Source organism: Coregonus lavaretus (assembly GCF_964263955.1).
Source record: "Coregonus lavaretus genome assembly, chromosome: 1".
NCBI lineage: Eukaryota > Metazoa > Chordata > Actinopteri > Salmoniformes > Salmonidae > Coregonus > Coregonus lavaretus.
Window position 1 is genome coordinate 44856793 of NC_139988.1, and position 26170 is coordinate 44882962.

At 42.9% G+C, this 26170-nt stretch overlaps 1 protein-coding gene across 1 annotated transcript in view; it reads left to right on the forward strand.

The window, feature by feature from the left end:
* LOC311135014 (regulating synaptic membrane exocytosis protein 1-like) overlaps positions 1-26170 on the forward strand; it is a gene marked incomplete at both ends in the record, with an annotated part of 81109 nt that overhangs the window by 35239 nt on the left and 19700 nt on the right. The window contains 7 exons of the mRNA XM_084168851.1: positions 19136-19383; positions 19472-20160; positions 23515-23576; positions 24162-24272; positions 24448-24547; positions 24712-24835; positions 25972-26018. Coding sequence (XP_084024977.1) covers positions 19136-19383; positions 19472-20160; positions 23515-23576; positions 24162-24272; positions 24448-24547; positions 24712-24835; positions 25972-26018 — 1381 coding nt within the window. The remainder of the gene's footprint in view (positions 1-19135; positions 19384-19471; positions 20161-23514; positions 23577-24161; positions 24273-24447; positions 24548-24711; positions 24836-25971; positions 26019-26170) is intronic.

The window sequence follows — 26170 nt, forward strand, 5'->3', positions numbered from 1 at the left end:
ATTAAATATATTGTCAAAGAAGCATGGATCATCATTATTTGGTCCGTAAAGGTTAATGAGCCATATCTGTTTATGGTCCAATAACATATTTAAAATCATCCATCTACCTTGTGGATCTGTTTGGACAATTTGCACATTCGGATCAAAATTACTGTTAATTAATATCATCACCCCTTTTGAGTTTCTTTGCCCATGGGAGAAGTATATTTCGCCCCCCCCCAGTCCTTTTTCCAAACAACTTCATCTAGATTTGTTGAATGACTTTCCTGTAAACAATAGATATTATATTCCTTCTCTTTGAGCCATGTAAATATTGAACTTATTTTGTTATTATCTGCTAAGCCATTACAGTTATAATTGGGTATACTTATTTCTCCACTTACCATAATGAGATACAGGTTTCAAATCTATTTATCATAATACAGTATATTTTTGTAAATGTACCAATAAAAAGTACCATAGTGATTGAGTGACCATATAGCTGTACCATGATATTTGCATTGCTACTAAGTAACCCTCCAATTGTTCTCCACTATCCCCCCCGCTAAAGCCCCTCCCCATCCCAAGTTGGGTTGTCATCCAAGTGATCGGCATACCACCCCCGTCCCCCCGGATCCCTTGGCCCCCCGAGAGGCCAGGACCCATCCTTCGAAAAGATCACACAGTGCCACCCACAAAACAGAAGCAGGTCAACCGCCAAAAGTATTTCCAATGCTCTCACCTCAATTTGCTTTATATATATATATATATACAGTGGGGAGAACAAGTATTTGATACACTGCCGATTTTGCAGGTTTTCCTACTTACAAAGCATGTAGAGGTCTGTAATTTTTATCATAGGTACACTTCAACTGTGAGAGACGGAATCTAAAACAAAAATCCAGAAAATCACATTGTATGATTTTTAAGTAATTAATTTGCATTTTATTGCATGACATAAGTATTTGATACATCAGAAAAGCAGAACTTAATATTTGGTACAGAAACCTTTGTTTGCAATTACAGAGATCATATGTTTCCTGTAGGTCTTGACCAGGTTTGCACACACTGCAGCAGGGATTTTGGCCCACTCTTCCATACCTTTTCCAGATCCTTCAGGTTTCGGGGCTGTCACTGGGCAATAAGGACTTTCAGCTCCCTCCAAAGATTTTCTATCAGGTCGTTGTCATGCTGGAAGACCCAGCCACGACCCATCTTCAATGCTCTTACTGAGGGAAGGAGGTTGTTGGCCAAGATCTCGCGATACATGGCCACATCCATCCTCCCCTCAATACGGTGCAGTCGTCCTGTCCCCTTTGCAGAAAAGCATCCCCAAAGAATGATGTTTCCACCTCCATGCTTCACGGTTGGGATGGTGTTCTTGGGGTTGTAGTCATCCTTCTTCTTCTTCCAAACACGGCGAGTGGAGTTTAAACCAAAAAGCTATATTTTTGCCTCATCAGACCACATGACCTTCTCCCATTCCTCCTCTGGATCATCCAGATGGTCATTGGCAAACTTCAGACGAGCCTGGACATGCGCTGGCTTGAGCAGGGGGACCTTGCGTGCGCTGCAGGATTTTAATCCATGACGGCGTAGTGTGTTACTAATGGTTTTCTTTGAGACTGTGGTCCCAGCTCTCTTCAGGTCATTGACCAGGTCCTGCTGTGTAGTTCTGGGCTGATCCCTCACCTTCCTCATGATCATTGATGCCCCACGAGGTGAGATCTTGCATGGAGCCCCAGACCGAGGGTGATTGACCGTCATCTTGAACTTCTTCCATTTTCTAATAATTGCGCCAACAGTTGTTGCCTTCTCACCAAGCTGCTTGCCTATTGTCCTGTAGCCCATCCCAGTCTTGTGCAGGTCTACCATTTTATCCCTGATGTCCTTACACAGCTCTCTGGTCTTGGCCATTGTGGAGAGGTTGGAGTCTGTTTGATTGAGTGTGTGGACAGGTGTCTTTTATACAGGTAATGAGTTCAAACAGGTGCAGTTAATACAGGTAATGAGTGGAGAACAGGAGGGATCCTTAAAGAAAAATGAACAGGTCTGTGAGAGCCGGAATTCTTACTGGTTGGTAGGTGATCAAATACTTATGTCATGCAATAAAATGAAAATTAATTACTTAAAAATCATACAATGTGATTTTCTGGATTTTTGTTTTAGATTCCGTCTCTCACAGTTGAAGTGTACCTATGATAAGAATTACAGACCTCTACATGCTTTGTAAATAGGAAAACCTGAAAAATCGGCATTGTATCAAAAACTTGTTCTCCCCACTGTATAGCTATTAAACATATATATCTATTCAAATATCTTGCATATCTTAATTACCATCATTATCAATAAATATGCGTAATAATGTGGGCAGTTCATGCGAAGGATTATTACCTAAAACCCGCATTGCCATTGTATTACATTACATTTTTGTCAAGCAATTATTATTTTAGCAAACAATAATTGTGGTCCATCCTATATTCTCCCTAACATCCTTACCCCCTTGCAACAGATGTGGGATACACACACACACACACACACACACACACACACACACACACACGCACATAATCTTACACACTCAACCCCTTTCCTCCACAATCAACCATATGCTCAGATGCTCAACGGTTGTTACATCCCAGAGCCCAACTCAAGAAAGGACCTGATATTACGAATGCATATACAGTTACAGCTGTTTGAGAAAGCATGCAAGATTGAGCAAAAATTGACAAATATTTGAGATTTGATTAGCCTACAGTGGGGGAAAAAGTATTTAGTCAGCCAATTTAGTCAGCCACCAATTGTGCAAGTTCTCCCACTTAAAAAGATGAGAGAGGCCTGTAATTTTCATCATAGGTACACGTCAACTATGACAGACAAAATGAGAAGAAAAAAAATCCAGAAAATCACTGTAGGATTTTCAATGAATTTATTTGCAAATTATGGTGGAAAATAAGTATTTGGTCAATAACAAAAGTTTCTCAATACTTTGTTATATACCCTTTGTTGGCAATGACACAGGTCAAACGTTTTCTGTAAGTCTTCACAAGGTTTTCACACACTGTTGCTGGTATTTTGGCCCATTCTTCCATGCAGATCTCCTCTAGAGCAGTGATGTTTTGGGGCTGTCGCTGGGCAACACGGACTTTCAACTCCCTCCAAAGATTTTCTATGGGGTTGAGATCTGGAGACTGGCTAGGCCACTCCAGGACCTTGAAATGCTTCTTACGAAGCCACTCCTTCGTTGCCCGGGCGGTGTGTTTGGGATCATTGTCATGCTGAAAGACCCAGCCACGTTTCATCTTCAATGCCCTTACTGATGGAAGGAGGTTTTCACTCAAAATCTCATGATACATGGCCCCATTCATTCTTTCCTTTACACGGATCAGTCGTCCTGGTCCCTTTGCAGAAAAGCAGCCCCAAAGCATGATGTTTCCACCCCCATGCTTCACAGTAGGTATGGTGTTCTTTGGATGCAACTCAGCATTCTTTGTCCTCCAAACACGACGAGTTGAGTTTATACCAAAAAGTTCTATTTTGGTTTCATCTGACCATATGACATTCTCCCAATCCTCTTCTGGATCATCCAAATGCACTCTAGCAAACTTCAGATGGGCCTGGACATGTACTGGCTTAAGCAGGGGGACACGTCTGACACTGCAGGATTTGAGTCCCTGGCGGCGTAGTGTGTTACTGATGGTAAGCTTTGTTACTTTGGTCCCAGCTCTCTGCAGGTCATTCACTAGGTCCCCCTGTGTGGTTCTGGGATTTTTGCTCACCGTTCTTGTGATCATTTTGACCCCACGGGGTGAGATCTTGCGTGGAGCCCCAGATCGAGGGAGATTATCAGTGGTCTTGTATGTCTTCCATTTCCTAATAATTGCTCCCACAGTTGATTTCTTCAAACCAAGCTGCTTACCTATTGCAGATTCAGTCTTCCCAGCCTGGTGCAGGTCTACAATTTTGTTTCTGGTGTCCTTTGACAGCTCTTTGGTCTTGGCCATAGTGGAGTTTGGAGTGTGACTGTTTGAAGTTGTGGACAGGTGTCTTTTATACTGATAACAAGTTCAAACAGGTGCCATTAATACAGGTAACGAGTGGAGGACAGAGGAGCCTCTTAAAGAAGAAGTTACAGGTCTGTGAGAGCCAGAAATCTTGCTTGTTTGTAGGTGACCAAATACTTATTTTCCACCATAATTTGCAAATAAATTCATTAAAAATCCTACAATGTGATTTTCTGGATTTGTTTTCCTCAATTTGTCTGTCATAGTTGACGTGTACCTATGATGAAAATTACAGGCCTCTCTCATCTTTTTAAGTGGGAGAACTTGCACAATTGGTGGCTGACTAAATACTTTTTTTCCCCACTGTATGTCAAGTCCTCGGTGATGGAGATCAGATCCACCTTCTTCCCCTGAAACGCAAACACTCTGGTCCCCCGTTGTAACCATTTTCCCAAGCATCTCCGTGCAGTCAGACCTTTGATTATTTTGTGCCACCAGGGCCACAATAAAATGCCCCCTCTCTGATTTTCCGAGTGTGACTCCCTCCCCATGGGTTACTGCAGCCAGTGTTGCCAGCACTGCCACTACCTGGGTGGGGGTACCCCACCAGAATCCCCACCGGCTAGGTATAAGGTCGTCAAGGTTCTCATTAGCAGCTTTGAGAATTTCCTTGTATATTATGCTTTCCCATCAGGGAGCTCTGGCTTTATAGGACCAACCCTGCCAGGCAGGCTAAGAATCTTAAGGGGGCGGTTCTGCTCTAGTCGGTCTCTGACCGCATTTGTCTTTCTGTTTTGGCTGCATATAGGCAACTTACAGCAGGGCCATAAAACAGATGGGGACTTCTCTTTGGTGTATGGGTCGCTCAGGTGGGTGTCTAGGATATAGGGTTGGGGACCGTTCCATCATGAGAGGACAATAACAAATAAATTAGATGTGTACTTTATTTTAAAATGTATATCCTTCATCTGCACAAAATTGAAAGCTCTCTCTCACAACTTCTGCTCACAGACACACATTGGTTCTGGGATATGCAACCATTTCCTTTCTCACTCACTTAACGCCACACTTTTCCAAACACAAAAACGCACACCACACCTTCCATCACAATACATCCACACATACCCACATACTGTGCCTTCTATGTCTTCTGTTTGCTATGTTTTTATCTCCACTATGTTGATTGAGTACTTGTGTTCTAATTAGTTATATTTGAAGATGTATTATTTCGCTTGTTATCCTTTCTTGTAATGCTGTCTTATCCCTTTATAAAATACTGTAAATACTATAAATGTGTTTTATTATTACAATCCCTACCATGGCTAGTATTGGGTGTTCCATTATTCGACTCCTCTATTAGAACTTTCTGAATAGCCATGGAGTAGTCTTTGTGTCGCAGAACATTTGGTTGTCAATATACAGATAATCCACTACGAGAGCAAAACGCTTCCCTTTTAATCTATTTTCCTTGAAGATTTAGTACAGAACAATCTCCCTCTGGAACTGATCATTCATGCCTATTTTTGTGCCAGCAGGTCTTTTACCTTTTAACCATTACTTTATCCTTAAAGAAAGCAAATTTGGCAACAATTGGACGCTCATATCTCTGTTCTCTTTCTCCGAAACGGTGTACACGTTCAAGTTGGATTTTATCGACAGCATCGACTGGGATTTGAAGCACTGTAAGAAAGAAGTCCTTCACAATTTTTTCGGTAACCTCTCCTTCTTTTTCTTGGATACCTGTAAGTACTACATTTTATCTCATCAATCTAGTCTGTATGTCTAGTAAGGCTTCTCTCAGACAGTTGTTCTCCTTTTTAAGTTCATTAACGTCCATTTCTATCTTAGTGACTGTCCCTTTTAGCTTTTTTGTATCTTTCTCCATTATCGCAGCTTTTTCGTCACTCATTTCAAGACTCGCTTTCAACTGCTTTACGTCCTTACTGACCAACTCTAGTATGCCCAGTTTGTCATTTATTGACTTCAACAGATCGCTTTCCACACTTAGCAGTCCCAGTGGTGAAAAGCATCAGATATTTTGGTGGCAATTCAGGTATTCCATTTATTGTCAAATTTCTTTTTTTTTTTTTTGGAGGGGGGGTGGAATGCACTCATATATATTTTCTTATATTATCAGGTATTTTTCCCCCAATTTTTTTTATAAAACTATATATGACAAATTTGCATTAATATGCCAACTGTGTTTGCATATAATAATACATTAACATAAAGGGGTGGGACAAGGCTGCAACCACCAAACACTTGCTCTGTCTACCTTACCTGCACTCACCTGTCTTGTCTAGACTGCATCATTCATTACTGTTGTTGTCACATACTCTTGCATAATTTAACAAGTGTGTCAATAGCAGGATACCATCAGATTAAAAGTCAACACGCTTAGTTCTAGATTACACCTATCTAAACATACTTTACATTGTTTGCGAGATTATAAATAATATCACTATAATCCAATTGTCCATTTTCGGAAGTTGCTTTCATTTCAGCGCATCTAATTTGTAAACATTTTAACTGTATTAAATGATAACTTTTTTTCAATTCCACCAAAAATGAACACCATCAAAATAAAGTTATCTTTCTTCTCTTTCTTGTGATGTAAATATTTAGACTGTGCATTAAATCCCTGACAAAGCTTTAGCGTTCTTATAGATTCAACGGTACAACAATGTATTCCATAGTGCCAATTTCTGCCATTACCGGGGTGTGTTTGACAGGTCATTACAAACATTTCCATAGTCCTAACACTAAAGGGAAAACATTTCAGCCAAAAGCAAGAGTATGAAAGAGTCGCAGGAGTAAAATAAAAGCAATCAATCAAGCGAGATTTAAGTGACAAGTGAATTTTGCACCCCTCAAACACAGGAAATAGATGGTTGAAAAAGACAGATCCTCAGGTGGATGGGGCATGCACGTTGCTAATCCCATATGTATGCCCTACAGTAGGCAGCCACTGTTTATACTGTAGCTTGCATAGCCCATATGTGATCTACCGGCTCAATTCGGTCTTATGTAGCAACATTTGAAATTGTGGTAAAGTAATACTGCTTTGGAAGTTGATAAACTTGTAACCCCACTTTTGAGAAAATGGCCATTGAATGGTTTGGTACACCTATTGGAGAGCTCTTCTTTGTCTACACCCATTCAGCATCATTCACACCCTCTTAAGCCTTAGCCCCACCCATCTCTTTAAGGATTCACATGTGAGGCCATGTGAGTACGGTAGTGTACTAAACAACCAAAGATTTCAAGACTAAAGGGTGGTTTATACCACGTCTATCGACATGTCTGTAGACAGTTGTCGCAGTGACATCATGAACATTCTATTGTCATTCGACATCAAACTTGTCGTTGTCGTTATGAAAAAGTATAAACACAAAAACGACATCAGAAGCCTGGTAGTCCAAAATAGCATAACTGGTGTATTTTAACACCAATAAACCCATCTGTTTAAAAATGAATTTAGTAATGTCAATCTAACAAACCAGGCAACTAAAAGCAACTTTCTAAACAATGTTATGGTTAGTTTGTAGCTTGTTAGCTAGCTAGCTAACATTAAGTTAGCTGGCTAGCCAGTTCAAATAATGACCATATCATATAGCTGACAACGTCTTAACTTTAGCTAATTTGCATTCATTATTACAGGAAAAGAAACTCACAACAAGATCATTATTTACAAGTTAATGGCGAGCTAATGACAGAAAATAGCTTACGGTTGTGAGTGTGACGAAATAAAAGCAGGGCGTTCTACTGGAGAATTTTTGAACTTGGACACTGTCTCGTTGGCCTAACGTTATATCCTAATTTGACTTTGGTGCTGGTCATGTTGTTTTTCACATTACCGTCTCTGGTAAACACACACTATATTAAATAAAGTCAATGTCTATTTGTCACATGCACAGGATACAGAAGGTGTAAACGGTACAGTGAAATGGTTACTTGCATAGTGGAGTCTTTTGTTTAGACATGTAGCTAGCTAGCTAAACAATGAACCATAATTCCTACTCATAACGTTACTAAATTGCATGAAGCTGCAGGTAGCTAAAGCTAACCAACTAGGTTAAATGTTAGCTAGCTAGCTAACTAGCAATGCAATGCAAATGGCTCTGAGATATTAATAATATTACTACACAGATCTAACAAGTAACTCTAGCGAGCCAGCCAGCTAACGTTAGCTAGCTAGCTAACAGTACACTTTAACTTGCAATGAAAACTACTTACTGACAAAATTAGAAACGTATAATATCTGAATATGTAGCTAGCTAGACTCTCTTACGCGTATACATGGATGAACTCTACTCCCTCTCTGTCACAGATGCCATGGTTACCCTTAGTTTGAAGATGTAATCCAGAGACGTGTTTTATACAACAGCCTTCAGTGTGTTCTCTTTTCGACTCCCTCCGCATATTTGCAATCAAACGCCAGAATGTTCTCCATCTCCTTAGCTATCATACTCTGCTTCCACCGGACATTCCACTGATTTCAAAACTCGGTCCTCCAGAAAGTGAAGAGCATTAGCAACACTTTTGCAGTTTTTCGTGATATCTTTAAAAACAGCTGTTTTAGAAAGGATGACCTACACATACTGAGCAGCTCATGTTATAGACAGAAGCGTGCTACATTGCAGACCAATCTGAACTCATCTCTTGGCATGTCCAGCCCATCCATTATCTCAACCAATCATAGCTATCGGGAAGATTCCTGTCTTTTTCCGTAGCTAAACCAACTGGGCTCGTAATTTAACAATTTTATTTGTACTTACAGATGGCATACAAGTTTGTTTTTAATGCACATGAAAGTTCACGTTCCAGAAGGCATTTCTGTCAAAAAAACACATTTGGATAAAAAAGAAACGTTTACGTTCAAATGCCTGTGCTGTGAAGTAGTGACGCGCGACATACGCCAAGTTTCCTGAAACTAGTCACATATGTGTCATGGCTAATGATAAGCAGTGCTCATTGTCTACAGTAATGGTGGATCTATTGGTGAAATCTGTGTTTGTGCTGAAGCCAAGTGTTTCTCACAGGAACACTGTTTTCGATGTCTGATTCCTCTTCCAAGACAGAGCTCTCTTCCCTCCCCTTTCTCTTTCTCTCTTTCTCTTTCCTTCTTTTTGTAACATCCAAGGCTATGTTTTTAGAATGTGTTGATTAGGCTATAAAACAGACTCTTTAACATTGCTAAAAGGTTTCAGGTGCGGTCTGTTTGGCTGTTGGGTATTTTTTTCAGGCACTGTGGTAGTATTTCATCATAGCTACAATGTAGTCATATCAGTGTTTGATACTGTCTCAGGGTAGCGTTCAGTGTGTATACCCAGTGTCTCTCCCAGCAGCAGTTTGGTAGTGGCTGAGAGACAGAAACACACAGAAATGTGTCATCTCCCCTGAAATCAACAGCGCCTCATGACTACTATTGATCTCAGTCTCTAGCCTCCCTCCGCTCTGCCATTCATTCACCTCACGGAAATGTTTCATTGACTGGGACCTGACACAGAGCTATCTCTCAGTCTCCTCCTATTGTTTCACACATATAGATACAACGCATACCCTTACCTACCCTACACATATCACATTTGATGAAGCCTATGTTTCACATGTTATATAAAATGAACCTCAAAGAACATGTAAGTGCAGCACAGAGACATCTAGTGGAGACAGGCAGAAGTACAGTAGACTTACCGTCCTCCAATGCATTACATTTTAGTCATTTAGCAGACGCTCTTATCCAGAGCGACTTACAGTTAGTGAGTGCATACATGTTTTTTTTGTTGTTGTTTTTTTCATACTGGTCCCCCGTGGGAAACGAACCCACAACCCTGGCGTTGCATACACCATGCTCTACCAACTGAGCTACACAGGACTATTACAGTAGTATAGAGGCACTGTAGGGAGAGTGGGTGTGTGAGGGCACAATGAAACATAAACACACTCCCAGTGAGAGTGAGTAAAGACCTGACCCATATATTATATATATATATATATTTGTTATATATTACACATGCACGCACGCACATTCATAGACCTATCGAGCGGCTTAATTCACAGAAAAGCCTGTGTTTGGAGGGGAGGCCGGGCTAAACTTGTCTCGGGCATCGGTTCACTGATGAACTGTCAGAGGGAAACATATGTCTGGCCCGACACAGTCACACAGGCAGAGGTATGCTTTTGTAACATCAGCAGGGACCCAAAGTAAATTATTTACACTATTGACTGTGTGTTAGTGTTTCTATGTGGTTGGGTCAGTGTGTGATAGAATTGGGGTCTTCATTTACTGTGACAGTGTGTGTGGCTGTATGTTCTGTGTGTATGTGGGCATGTGTCTTGGTGTGTGACATTACATGTATCCGTGTGTGAGTGTGTTTGCACGTGCTTGCGTGTATGTGTGTGTGCATATGTATGTGTGACTGAGGAGGGTGTCTGGGTATGCTGATATACATTCTCATTAACCCCAATGGACACTAATCTCCTTTGTGGCACTCTTTCATCCTTACCTAGGATTTATAGCCCACTGAATTATGGGTAGTGCATTGATGTTGCCGTCTCCATACATCAAGGGAAACCCCATCTAAACCCCATCCATTTCACCTGTGAGGAGACACTGACAGCAGTGACTCATTACTCATAGTCCTTGCCTGTCCCCTTCACACTAGTCAATGCAGACAAGATCATAACCCATTACATTATAGCACAGTACATCATATAGATGGTGCAGGGGCCTGCTGGGTAGGCTGGAGCAGGGTTTCTCAATCCAGGGCGTGCACATTTCTGATTCAACTATTTCAAGGCTTGGCGAGTAGTTGATCAGGTGTGTTAGTGCTGGGCTAGAACAAAAACATGCATCCCTGTTCCCCACAGCCCCACCCAGAGGCTCTGATGTCCGAGTGATCACTCGTTGATTGGATGTTAATTATGATGTAGCCACATGATGGAGCTGATAATTTGTGTGATAACGAGCTAGTCACTGATCCCCCACCCCCTTGGGGGTCTGAGACACCCCTCTAGGGGGAAACCAGTCATTTACCAGTCAGCCATTTGTCTTTGACCTTCGTCTCAACCCCTATGAATCCAGGCATCCAGTGGTTGTACTTTTCTTTCCCTACTCTCCCCTTTAGGAATCCAGTCAGTATTTGGTTATAAGTTTCTATCATCTCTCTTGGAAATCATATTTCACTAATCTTGGATTTTTGGGGGGATCATTATTCTTGGAAAAAAACCATATGTTGACATCACATGATCATGCAAAACCTTTACCATCGCAAATGCCAAACAATAAAGGCAACACAGGTACATTTGGTTCTTCCATTTCTGCTTGTATCTGGATGTTGTTGCTATGCATGTTACCTGAGTTAGAGTTGCTTACATTTATTGCAAGTCTGCTGCAGTGGGAAGGACACTCTCCCCCTCTGCCTTGGAGGTGTGAAGTGTCTGTTTACAGGTCACACCTCTGAGCTCTCATGGGACCCTTGACCCACCATTCATCCCCCTTGACCTTGCCCACCTTAGCCTTGAGCCAATAAGAACTTTAGGCTGGGACTGATATCAGTCGGCCCATCCCGGGGTCAGAAGTCAGTTTTCCAGTGAAAGGTGTAGGCTACTCTACCACAACTGGACATTTCCATCGTCTCTTTTCTGCTAAAGGATTCTAAACTCTGAACCTCCCTGGTGTGATGTAAATGCGTCGATGATGATAAACCATTCATTCAACTACACCATAAAGCCGTGTGTGTCTGAGGCAATAAAGTGTTAAACTTGAGTCTGTGTCCTGTTCATCATTGTGCCTCAAACCAGGTACACAGAGCAATTACATTTTAGTCATTCAGCAGACACTCTCATCCAGAGCAATTAGGGTTAACTGCCTTGCTCAAGGGCACATCAACAGATTTTCACCTAGTCGGCTCTGGGATTAGAACCAGCTACCTTTCGGTTACTGGCACAACAATCTTAACCACTAAGCTACCTGCCGCCCCGATCATTCCTTATCTAAACCGGCACCTTCATTTTTGGTGTCCATTACCAGTTGGTGGCGCTGTTTTTCAATGAGCAATATCTTTCATAGCACACTACTCTGCTGTGATAAAGCGTTTTGTTCCACTATAGAGCATGACCTCTAGTTGACACGTACCTGAAGACAGAGAATGGGGATTCCCACAGTGGAATGTAATAACATGCGGTAACTATGGTTACACAGTGTGTTAGTCTCTCCAGGAACCAGCAGCGATACAATAGCATCTCAAAGATTTCAGCCCTATTCATTGTTATTTCATACACACACACACACACACACACACACACACACACACACACACACACACACGCAATGCAGTCAAACCACACACACACTGAACAACCAAAACACATCCACTGAATAATGTAATGAAATATGTATCCTCACGACAAAATAAACTTGATCTGTGTTGAAGCCATTCCCTCTCTTCACCCCCCCCCCCCCCCCCCCCCCCTCTCTCCCTCTCTCTCTCTCTTTCTCTCTCTCTTTAGTCTCTGGGGGTTTCTTCTGGTCACAGTACATTCTGCTTCCCCCCCTCTCTCTCTTGGTCTCAATCTCTCTGTCTCTGAGGGTTTCTTCTGGTCATGTGACGTGTTGCTGTTAGGAATGAGAGTGTGTGAAAAGGCTTTGTGTTTGCTGCAATCTATCCGACTGTGACTCCATCCAGCCGACTGGCGGCCTCCTATCAGAGGGTGATCTAATACCAGGATTACTCCTGGATTATCTGTGGCTCCCATGGGAAAACAGAAGTTCTTAGAGTCCTGCACTGCCTCTCGAATGTTGTCCATTTGTAATGGTGTCAGAAGTTGTCATCTGGACCTTGATGAGTGCTTCTGCACTGTGTGAGGCAAAATGTGCATGAGCATTTTCAATGTTGGCCAAACGGTTGCTTACATAGCATAGTGTTAGGCTTTTGTGACGCTCTCCTTTTCTCTCTCTCTCTCTCTCTCTCTCTCTCTCTCTCTCTTCTCTCTCTCTCTCTCTCTCTCTCTCTCTCTCTCTCTCTCTCTCTCTCTCTCTCCTTTTCTCTCTCTCTCTCTCTCTCTCTCCTTTTCTCTCTCTCTCTCTCTCGCTCCTTTTCTATCTCTCTCTCTCTTTCTCTCTCTCTCTCTCTCTCTCTCTCTCTCTCTCTCTCTCTCTCTCCTTTTCTATCTCTTTCTCTCTCTCTCTCTCTCTCTCTCTCTCTCTCTCTCTCTCTCTCTCTCTCTCTCTCTCTCTCTCTCTCTCTCTCTCTCTCTCTCTCTCTCTCTCTCTCTCTCTCTCTCTCTCTCTCCTCTCTCTGTATATATATATATATATATATATATACACACACAACAACAAAAAAGCCTCTCTAATCCTGTACTGCAAGGGTTCATTGTCTGACTCGGTGTAGATTAGTGTGTGTGTGTGTATGTCAGTCAGTAGTAGTAGTAGTAGCTTGCAAACGTATTCACCCACCTTGGCATTTTTCCTATTTTGTTGCCTTACAACCTGGAATTAAAATGGATTTTTGGGGGGTTTGTATCATTTCATTTACACAACATGCCTACCACTTTGAAGATGCAAAATATTTTTTGGGGTGAAAGCGTGCATAGCTATTCACCCCCCCAAAGTCAATACTTTGTAGAGCCACCTTTTGCAGCAATTACAGCTGCAAGTCTCTTGGGGTATGTCTCTATAAGCTTGGCACATCTAGCCACTGAGATTTTTGCCCATTCTTCAAGGCAAAACTGCTCCAGCTCCTTCAAGTTGGATGGGTTCCGCTGGTGTACAGCAATCTTTAAGTCATACCACAGATTCTCAGATTAGATTGAAGTCTGGGCTTTGACTAGGCCATTCCAAGACATTTAAATGTTTCCCGTTAAACCACTCGAGTGTTGCTGTAGCAGTTAGAGTCATTGTCCTGCTGGAAGGTGAACCTCCGTCCCAGTCTCAAATCTCTGGAAGACTGAAACAGGTTTCCCTCAAGAATTTCCCTGTATTCAGCGCCATCCATCATTCCTTGAATTCTGACCAGTTTCCCCAGTCCCTGCCGATAAAAAACATCCCCACAGCACGATAATGCCACAACAATGCTTCACTGTGGGGATGGTGTTCTCGGGGTGATGAGAGGTGTTGGGTTTGCGCCAGACATAGCGTTTTCCTTGATGGCCAAAAAGCTCATCTGACCAGAGTACCTTCTTCCTTATGTTTGGGGAGTCTCCCACATGCCTTTTGGCGAACACCAAACGTGATTACTTATTGTTTTCTTTAAGCAATGGCTTTTTTCTGGCCACTCTTCTGTAAAGCCCAGCTCTGTGGAGTGTACGGCTTAAAGTGGTCCTTTGCAGCTCCTTCAGGGTTATCTTTGGTCTCTTTCTTGCCTCTCTGATTAATGCCCTCCTTGCCTTGTCCGTGAGTTTTGGTGGGTGGCCCTCTCTTGGCAGGTTTGTTGTGGTGCCATATTATTTCCATTTTTTAAAAATGGATTTAATGGTGCCCCGTGGGATGTTCAAAGTTCGCTGCTTCAGTGTTATGAGATATTTTTGTCAGATGTTACTATGGTATACTGAAGTATAATTACAAGCATTCCATAAGTGTCAAAGGCTTTTATTGACAATTACATTCAGTTTATTCAAAGAGTCAATATTTGCAGTGTTGACCCTTCTTTTTCAAGACCTCTGCAATCCGCTCTGGCATGCTGTTAATTAACTTCTGGGCCACATCCTGACTGATAGCAGCCCATTCTTGCATAATCAATGCTTGGAGTTTGTCAGAATTTGTGGGTTTTTGTTTGTCCACCCGCCTCTTGAGGATCGACCACAAGTTCTCAATGGGATTAAGGTCTGGGGAGTTTCCTGGCCATGGGCCCAAAATGTTGATGTTTTGTTCCCAGAGCCACTTAGTTATAACTTTTGCCTTATGGGCAAGGTGCTCCATCATGCTGGAAAAGGCATTGGTCGTCACCAAACTGTTCTTGGATGGTTGGGAGAAGTTGCTCTCATTCTTTATTCATGGCTGTGTTCTTAGGCAAAATTGTGAGTGAGCCCACTCCCTTGGCTGAGAAGCAACCCCACACATGAATGGTCTCAGGATGCTTTACTGTTGGCATGACACAGGACTGATGGTAGCGCTCACCTTGTCTTCTCCGGACAAGGTGTTTTCCGGATGCCCCAAACAATCGGAAAGGGGATTCATCAGAGAAAATGACTTTACCCCAGTCCTCAGCAGTCCAATCCCTGTACCTTTTGCAGAATATCAGTCTGTCCCTGATGTTTTTCCTGGAGAGAAGTGGCTTCTTGCTGCCCTTCTTGACACCAGGCCATCCTCCAAAAGTCTTTGCCTCACTGTGCGTGCAGATGCACTCACACCTACCTGCTGCCATTCCTGAGCCAGCTTTGCACTGGTGGTGCTCCGATCCCACAGCTGAATCAACTTTAGGAGACGGTCCTGGCGCTTGCTGGACTTTCTTGGGCGCCCTGATGCCTTCTTCACAACAATTGAACCTCTCTCCTTGAAGTTCTTGATGATCCGATAAATGGTTGATTTAGGTGCAATCTTACTAGCAGCAATATCCTTGCCTGTGAAGCCCTTTTTGTGCAAAGCAATGATGACGGCACGTGTTTCCTTGCAGGTAACCATGGTTAACAGAGGAAGAACAATGATTTCAAGCACCACCCTCCTTTTAAAGCTTCCAGTCTGTTATTCTAACTCAATCAGCATGACAGAGTGTTCTCCAGCCTTGTCATCGTCAACACTCTCACCTGTGTTAACGAGAGAATCACTGACATGATGGCAGCTGGTCCTTTTGTGGCAGGGCTGAAATGCAGTGGAAATATTTTTTGGGGATTAAGTTCATTTTCATGGCAAAGAGGGACTTTGCAATTAATTGCAATTCATCTGATCACTCTTCATGCCATTCTGGAGTATATGCTAATTGCCATCATCAAAACTGAAGCAGCAGACTTTGTGAAAATTAGTATTTGTGTCATTCTCAAAACATTTGACCACGACTGTATACTGAGATCATGTGACACTTAGATTGCACACAGGTGGACTTTATTTAACTAATTTTGTGACTTCTGAAGGTAATTGGTTGCACCAGATCTTATTTAGGGGCTTCATAGCAAAGGGGGTGAATAGATATGCACACACCACTTTTCCGTTATTTATTCTTTAGAATGTTTTGAAACAAGTTATGTTTTTCATTTCACTTCACCAATTTGGACTATTTTGTGTATGTCCATTACATGAAATCCAAATAAAAATCCATTTAAATTACAGGTTGTAATGCATCAAAATAGGAAAAACACCAAGGGAGATGAATACTTTTGCAAGGCACTGTATGTGTCACATGCTGTGTCTGACTGGGGTTTGGAATGAGAACACTTTGTTTGGTGTTGGAGTGGTTGTTTATGCTGAAAGAAGATGGAAAACAGAAGGGAGAGATGGAAAGTAAGAGAGCTCAGACTCAGTGAGCATAGCTTTGCTATTGAAAGAGGCCACCGTAGTCAGACCTGGCTCTCAAGAGAAGACAGGCTATGTGCACACTGCCCACAAAATGAGGTGGAAACTGAGCTGCATTTCCTAACCTCCTGCCAAATGTATGACCATATTAGAGACACATATTTCCCTCAGATTACACAGAAACACAAATCCAATTTTGATAAACTCCCATATCTATTGGGTGAAATACCACAGTGTGCCATCACAGCAGCAGGATTTGTGATCTGTTGCCACAAGAAAAGGGCAACCAGTGAAGAACAAACACCATTGTAAATAGATCCTATATTTATGTTTATTTATTTTCCCTTTTGTATTTTAACTATTTGCACATCGTTACAACACTGTAAATAGCCTTAATATGACATTTGAAATGTCTCTATTCCTTTGGAACTTTTGTGAGTGTAATGTTTACTGTTCATTTTGTATTGTTTATTTCACTTTAGTTTATTATCTATTTCACTTGCTATCTATTTACCATGTCTATAAAGCCCTTTGAATTGAATTGAATTGAGAGAGCGAGAGAGAGAGAGAGAGAGAGAGAGAGAGAAAGAGAGAGAGAGAGAGAGAGAGAGAGAGAGAGAGAGAGAGAGAGAGAGAGGAGAACACAAACACATTTAAGCCGTTCTATGTAGTCATGAACTGTTATGAATGCTTTTAGCATTCTAATCATGTACTATAGATGATACAGTACTAAGCACTATACACAGGTGACTTATGAAAAGTGTCACCCACAGATATTCAACTGAGAACGATCAGTGCCGCTATAGCTGACTAGTAAAGCTGGCTGTTGTGTGATAAACTAGGACGGCAGCAATGGCGGTGGCAGAAGGCATATGCGACTGTGCGTTCATGGAGAGTGTGTTCTGTTGGAGAGCTGCCTCGTCAGGGAGTGTGTATGTGTGTGTTTGTGTATGTATGTGTGTGTGTATGTGTTCTGGCACTATGGAGCAGCAGTAGCAGGCAGGGCGGGAGATCAGTGCTTGGTGCTGGCAGGAATCGTCTGCTTAGGTCTGGCAGCAGGGATCGGTGGGCTGGTGAATATCTTCAGCAAAGCACTGCTCCATTGGGGGAGTTGTTGGCTTTTTCCTGTGTGTGTATACTGCCTTTCCTCTTCCCTGATGGTACTGGGCGGATGGTATGATAAATATAGCTGCGTTGGTGTGTGGCTGTTTTCTCCTCGGCTTTAATCAAAACCAATCTGGAGGAGTAGAGAGGGGGAGAGAGTGAGAGAGAGGGGAAGGGAGTGGGAAAATATGGAACATGCCAAGGTGTTTTATTTTAGTTATCTTTAAGGAGCCATCAGGGACGCTTATGGAATAATGATAAACCTGGTGGCCAGAGTAAAGGGTCTCCCTCTCTCCCCTCGCTCTCCTTTCTCTTGTTGTCCCTTTTCCCTATTTTCCTTCCGGCCTTTTCTCTCTACATCCCCTCTTCTCTACACTCAGCTCAGAAATAGGCAACAATGTGTGTGTGTTCCTTTGCACCTTCAGGTTTATGTTTTTACATTTGACATTTTAGTCATTTAGCAGACGGTCTTATCCTGAGGGACTTACAGTTAGTGCATTCATCTTAAGATAGGTAGATGGGACAACCACATATCTTAGTTATAGTAAGTACATTCTTCCTCAATAATGTAGTTATCAGCAAAGTCAGAGCTGTGGTTTTGCTGTAAGAATATAAGCCAAACTGGTTATTAGAATAGATGTCATATCTTTATGCCATATTATTATTTTAATCATAAAAGCCCTCTTGTCCACACTGTTATATTGGCAGCAGTATACTCCTTAGGGTGCATGATTCCCCCTTGTCTGTTCTAAGCCATTGTTTTATTGTGATGCTGAACTTCACAGTTAGTCTGTCACTGTTCAAATTGGCTCAGTGCTTATCTTAATTGCTTGTGATAATAATAGCTACTCACAATACACAATAATACTGTTCTCACGTCATATGCAATACAATATGTACCAAATAAGTTGGTAACCAACTAAAGATGAAACAATTTGTGCTTTAAGTATGTAGATTATGTAGATTATCTTGACTTTAACAAACAAATGCAGTGTGAATATATTTCCTCCAGGGGATGGGTGTGTGTGTAATAACTGTGTTATAAATCCTCTTCCTCCAGGTGATGTGGGTGTAATAACTGTGTTATAACCTCTTTATCCAGGTGGCGTGTGTGTAAGAACTTTTATAATCTCTTCCTCCAGGTGGTATGTGTGTGTGTGTGTGTAATAACTGTGTTATAGTCCCCTGTAGCTCAGTTGGTAGAGCATGGCGCTTGCAATGCCAGGATTGTGGGTTCGTTTCCCACGGGGGGGCAGTATGAAAATGTATGCATTCACTAACTAACTGTAAGTCGCTCTGGATAAGAGCGTCTGCTAAATGACTAAAATGTTAAATGTTATAACCTCTTCCTTCAGGTGGTGTGTGTGAAATAACAGTTATAATCTCTTCCTCCAGTTGATGTGGGTGTGTAATAACTCTTATAACCTCTTCCTTCAGGTGATGTGGGTGTGTAATAACCGTATATAATAACCATATAATAACTCTATATATCTCTGTTCCTCCAGGTGATCAGGGTGTTTAATAACTGTTGTAACATCTTCCTTCAGTTGATAGCTGTATAATAACCATATAATAACTCTATGTATCTGTGTTCCTCCAGGTGATGTGGGTGTGTAATAATTGCCGTAAGCAGCAGGAGATCCTCACTAAGCCAGGGGAGTGGTTCTCAGGTCCAGGGAAGCCAGGTCTAGGCTCAGGCATCAGTGACCCGGCCATGTGTGGCCTGAACCCCGGTGACGAGAAGCTACGTTCCCGCTCCCAGGTCCCCCTGGGGCCCCACGACCCCAACTGCCCCAGTGTCCCAGGACTGGCACCAGGAATGGACCTCCGCTCACGCAGCGAGCCGCCGTAAGCCCCGGCCACAAACACACAAATGGTTAACCTGTAAACCTACTTAAACATTACTCTAAACTGACATACACCGCATTATTTCCAGGAGAAAGCCGGGTGATCAGAACAGTAAAGGTCGAGGTGAGCATCGGCCGGGTCATCCCAGACTCCACACCCAGGTGTCTGTGGACCGTGACCAACGGGAGCGAGAGCGGAGGGAGGGCCGGCGGCTGAGTAAGGGCCGCTCTCTGGAACATGACCCTGTGGGTGCGGGGGTCCCCCGATGGACAGAAGAGGGCTACCACATAGACACCAACGCCCCCCGACATTTAGCACAGCCCCAGCCAGGGGAGCCACTGGGGGGCAGGCACCCTCTACAGCCCCAGGGGCGAGGCAGGGGGGTTGAGATTGGGTTTGAGGGTGTTGGGGGCCAGCCCGAGGCTATGCTGGGCCAGAGGACAGTGGTGGGGGGTATTGGGGGCCAACAGGACCTTGGCCCTCCACATCTCCAGCCCCCAGACCTCAGGGAAACCCCTGGGTCAGCCCCTGGCCCCGGACCAAGCCCCCTCCTGCGCCGGTCCAAACGGGAAAAGGCTGAGAGCATGCTGCGAAATGATTCGCTCAGCTCGGACCAGTCAGAGTCTCTGCGGCCACCCCCGCCACGGCCCTACAAGTCAAAACGTGGCGGTGCCGGGAAGAGACAGACATCAGTCAGCAGCTCAGAGGAAGAGGGAGGGACCACGCCAGAGTACAGCAGTTGTGAGGATGCCGAGATCGAGAGTGTTAGTGAGAGAGGTGAGAGAGGCTCCAGGGTAGAAGTTTCCCATAGACACAGATCTAGTTTCAGCGTACCCTCCCCAAATCTTAACCATAAAAAATCAAGGAGAGACACAACACTGACTTCAGATCAGCTTCTAGGGCCAGCTTTATCCTACACTGTGAAAGAGCTTACCGATACTGTATGCATCCCACACTGCAGTGAAAGAGGTAAGAGAGTGTGGTAACATTGTGTGCTCCCTTGTTTTGAAGGCATGCTGAGCACAATTTTAAATCAACGCTCACTCATTGTGTGAGAAAGTGTGTGTGTGCTCACCGCCTTTTTAACACACTCATACATGGGAAGTGATTGTAAATAGTACCGACTAGCGAGAGCTGCTCAGTCTCTGTCTGCTTTCTTCATTGTAACAATCCAAACTTGAGGTTGCGTTCAACTTTATTACAGGTAAATAATCATAGGATGTTCTTATGAGATTATTAGATGAGGAATAGTGGTATTTGTACGTCTTTGTACTGTATATAATGTAATATATTGTTATTCTATTTTATCTCAGCTTGTTTTGTCGTGAGAAAACATATTTAGTTAAATTATTCAGTGGATGTGTTTTGGTTGTTGAGTGTGTCTGTGTGTGACTGCATTGTGTGTTTGTATGTGTGTGCACTTGTGTGCGTGCGCTTGTTTGTGTATGATATTCTGGCCATGGCTTGGCCTGAGGGGATAGAGTCCCAGGCGGGCAGGATAGGTTGACCCTGCTCTGACCCAATGTGACCCTGCGTGACAGAGCTAGGACACAGGCTGCAGCCCTGGAGCCATGGGAACAAACACTAGGCTGGATGCTTCTGTAACATCGTCATGTCTCAGCTATGTTACTGCAAATGCTAACCATGTCCTAGCTCTTTACTTCAGGTCTTACCTTGTCATAGCCATGTACTTTAGTTTGAAGTGAACCATGCCCATGTACCTAACCATGTCCTAGCTATTTATGTTAGCTCTAATCATGTTGTACAGTTCTAACTATAGTCAGAGTCTGTTATGTTTAGGCTATATACATCTCACCTAGATACATCACATTTGCTAGCAGAAGAAAGTAGGTACTACTGTAAACCCAGTACTGTTAAGAATAGGCTTCAGTCCACTTTGATTTAATGCCATTTGTTCCACATGCCAACCTGGATTGAAACCAGACAAAGCTCTCTAATGACTAATCGATCATATGAGAGAGGAAGAGGAGATTTGTCAAAACTAGTTTGAATCATACCAGTGCAGTAGCGAGCCATTTTTCCTTTTTTAGCTCGGTCCAAGATGGGTTGAGCACAGGAGGAGTGTTCAGGCATTTAAATATTTCTCTGAGTGCGTGTGCAGTTGTACGATGTACAGTTGAAGTCGGAAGATTACATACACTTAGGTTGGAGTCATTAAAACTCGTTTTTCAAACACTCCACACATTTCTTGTTAACAAACTATTGTTTGGGCAAGTCGGTTAGGACATCTACTTTGTGCATGACACAAGTAATTTTTCCAACAATTGTTTACAGACAGATTATTTCACTTATAATTCACTGTATCACAATTCCAGTGGGTCAGAAGTTTACATACACTAAGTTGACTGTCCCTTTAAACAGCTGGTAAAATTCCAGAAAATGATGTCATGGCTTTAGAAACTTCTGATAGGCTAATTGACATCATTTGAGTCAATTGGAGGTGTACCTGTGGATGTATTTCAAGGCCTACCTTCAAACTCAGTGCCTCTTTGCTTGACATCATGGGAAAATCAAAAGAAATCAGCCAAGACCTCAGAAAAAAATGGTAGACCTCCACAAGTCTGGTTCATCCTTGGGAGCAATTTCCAAATGCCTGAAGGTACCACGTTCATCTGTACAAACAATAGTATGCAAGTATAAACACCATGGGATCACGCAGCCATCATACCGCTCAGGAAGGAGACGCGTTCTGTCTCCTAGAGATGAACGTACTTTGGTGCGAAAAGTGCAAATCAATCCCAGAACAACAGCAAATGACCCTGTGAAGATTCTGGAGGAAACAGGTACAAAAGTATCTATATCCACAGTAAAACAAGTCCTATATCGACATAACCTGAAAGGCCGCTCAGCAAGGAGGAAGCCACTGCTCCACAACCGCCATTAAAAAATCCAGACTACAGTTTGCAACTGCACATGGGGACAAAGATCGTACTTTTTGGAGAAATGTCCTCTGGTCTGATGAAACAAAAATAGAACTGTTTGGCCACAATGACCATCGTTATGTTTGTAGGAAATAGGGGGTTGCTTGCAAGCCGAAGAACACCATCCCAACCGTGAAGCACGGGGGTGGCAGCATCATGCTGTGGGAGTGCTTTGCTGCAGGAGGGACTGGTGCACTTCACAAAATAGATGGCATCATGAGGAAGTGGACATCAGTCAGGAAGGAAGTTAAAGCATGGTCGCAAATGGGTCTTCCAAATGGACAATGACCCCAAGCATACTTACAGAGTTGTGGCAAAATGGCTTAAGGACAACAAAGTCAAGGTATTGGAGTGGCCATCACAAAGCCCTGACCTCAATCCTATAGAAAATTTGTTGGCAGAACTGAAAAAGCGTGTGCGAGCAAGGAAGCCTACAAACCTGACTCAGTTACACCAACTCTGTCAGGAGGAATGGGCCAAAATCCACCCAACTTATTGTGGGAAGCTTGTGTAAGGCTACCCGAAACGTTTGACCCAAGTTAAACATTTAAAGGCAATGCTGCCAAATACTAATTGAGTGTATGTAAACTTCTGACCCACTGGGAATGTGATGAAAGAAATAAAAGCTGAAATAAATAATTCTCTCTACTATTATTCTGACATTTCACATTCTTAAAATAAAGTGGTGATCCTAACTGACCTTAGACAGGGAATATTTACTAGGATTAAATGTCAGTAATTTTGAAAAACTGAGTTTAAATGTATTTAGCTATGGTGTATGTAAACTTCCGACTTCAACTGTGCGTAAGGACAATAGCAGTAAGGTTGTTAATTGCTTTCCTTTAACTAGACTTCCTAGTGAAAGTTTGCTCAATAACCATGAAGAGCTCAACAAACATGCATCACATGGAGACTTTCTTTCCTTCCCAATCTCTAAGAGGAATATGGTGTCAAGCCCTGGGTGATTCTGGTGAAGTGTCACGTCTCAAAAACTAAATATTCAATCAACTCTGCCCTGCTGTAAACAGAGCAGTTCTAACGAATGTCCAGATCTGGCTCAGTTGTGTATAGTGGCAGCTGAGCTGGTATGTGCTGTGTATACACCTTCTCTATCCATGCTGCCACTACTGGCTCTGTCTTTCTGTGTGTATGTGTGTATGTCTCCTTCCATCTACTTCTACTGGTTGAGTTGATCTCTTTTCTCGTGTAGGGGACTGGGAGTGCTACCCACTGGACCCCACTGTGTGGCATGTAAGTGACTGATTCTCTTTTTGTATCTATTTGAGTGAGTGAGTGAGTGAGTGAGTGAGTGAGTGAGTGAGTGAGTGAGTGAGTGACTGAGTGAGTGATTGAGTGAGTGAGTATTTGTGTCTGTCTATGTTTGTAAGTGTGTGTGAATTTCTATATAGTGTGTGCTTGTCGAGAGAGAGAGAGAGAGAGAGAGAGAGAGAGAGAGAGAGAGAGAGAGAGAGAGAGAGAGAGAGAGAGAGAGAGAGAGAGAGAGAGAGAGAGAGAGAGAGAGAGAGAGAGAGAGAGAGAGAGAGAGAGAGAGAGAGAGAGAGAGAGAGAGAGAGAGAGAGAGAGAGAGAGAGAGAGAGAGAGAGAGGAGAGAGAGAGAGAGAGAGAGAGAGAGAGAGAGAGAGAGAGAGAGACAGAAACAGAGAGAGAGAGAGAGAGAGACAGAGAGAGAGACAGAAACAGAGACAGACAGACAGAAACAGAGACAGACAGACAGAAACAGAGACAGACAGACAGAGAGACAGAAAGAGAAAGAGTAGGTTAGGTATAATGTGATTGCTCCCAGGCTGTTAGATTGAATCAGTGTATTGTTCACAGCATCCGGTGACATGGCAGCCATCCAAAGAGGGTGACCATCTAATCGGCCGAATCACCCTGAGTAAGAGGAGCGTTATGCCCAAAGAGGCCGGGGCACTGCTGGGGCTGAAGGTTAGAGCTCACACCAGACACAATCACACTTTGGCTAGACTGTTTTGTGTGTGTGTGAGTATCTGTGTGTATGCATGCATGTGTGTACGTGTGTGTGTGTGTCTTAAGTTTGGCCATTGTTTTACTTGACTCTGTGTGTGTGTGTTTGTGTGTATGTACACATGAATGTCCTCAGGTGGTTGGGGGAAGGGTCACAGAGGCGGGCAGACTGGGAGCCTTCATCACTGTAGTCAAGAAGGGCAGTCTGGCCGACATCGTGGGACACCTACGAGCAGGTATGCAAAGTGTGTGTGTGTGTGTGTGTGTGTGTGTGTGTGTGTGTGTGTGTGTGTGTGTGTGTGTGTGTGTGTGTATGTATGTGTGTGTACATACAGTATGTGTGTGTAAATATGTTTGTATGTGTGTGTCGGTTTTGAAGAATGACATTGTGTATTTTCAGGGGATGAGGTTCTGCAGTGGAACAGCAAGATGTTGCCAGGAGCAACCCAGAAAGAAGTTTACAATATCATTCTCAATTCCCAAGCAGAACCCCAAGTGGAACTAGTGGTGTCCCGGCCCATTGTGTAAGTCAGGAATAAGAGACTCTTACCTTTGATTAAAAGACAGCGAACCCTGATAGATACACTATGATTAGGGTAGTGACTTTGTGAAACTTGGATTCAAGTGTCTTCTGTGTCTATCTATCTGGTGAGATAATGGTTAGGTTAGCCCATAGCCCAATTTCATTTCCCACCTTTCTCTCCAAATTGTACATGCATGCACTTTCCCTCATAGATTTACAAGGAATGGTCTGGTGTAAGGAATAGGGTGCCCACTGGGCGCAGACGTCAGTTCAATGTCTAGTTTTGATTTACATTTGGTTGAGTTGTCAACTAACGTGAATTCAACATTTAAAAAAATCATTGGATTTAGGTTCAAAGTTGGGTGAAAAAAATACTAAATTCCCTTACGACTTTTTGCAAATCCAATCAGTTTTCCACGTTGATTCAAAAACTGGTTGATTCAACGTCACATTTATTTGGGTTGAAGTGATGTGGAAACAACGTTGATTCAACCAGTTTTTGCCCAGTGGGTGGAAACTCCATTAGAACATTCAAACATCAATGCGATGCTTTTAATTTCTTGAGGGCGAGTGAACGAGTTTACTCTGAGGAGACGGGGGTGAAACAGAATTAGCCTCGTTTGAATTGGGTGTCACTGTTCACTCACTCCAACCACATACTGTACATACATTTGGTTTTCATTTTGAACAGTTGTCTTTTTCTGACCTGACTTGTCTTGCTCCTTCGTAAAAACATATTTATTTCCAAACACTTGCGAAGGGTGTATAAAGCCTATCAGTAAGTACAGCTACAGTATTAGGACCCCCTCTCCTTCCACCCGAAATTACACAAGCACTCCCGTCCTCCCCCACCCTGTGACCAAAGAGCTGACGAATGCCTAAATGAGTAGACCGCAATAAGGGATTATTGGTTGTAAAAAAAATTATATGTTGATCGTACTCTTTCTATATTGATCGTACTCTTTCTATATTGATCGTACTCTTTCTATATTGATCCTACTCTTCCCTCCTGTTTTTATCTACCAATATGTTGCAATAGACAAGACGACGCTAAACAATGTTCTTTGTGTACTTGTGTTATCCTGTCCTATCAGATGTTAGTGTGACTTTGACTGATATGTCTCTGATTGATTCCAGTGATATCCCAAGAATTCCAGACACGTCCCACCCTCCACTAGAATCTAGTAGGTATTTCCTCTGCTCTCTCTCTCTCTCTCTCTCTCTCTCTCTCTCTCTCTCTCTCTCTCTCTCTCTCTCTGTCTGTCTGTCTGTCTGTCTGTCTGTCTGTCTGTCTGTCTGTCTGTCTGTCTGTCTGTCTGTCTGTCTCTCTCTCTCT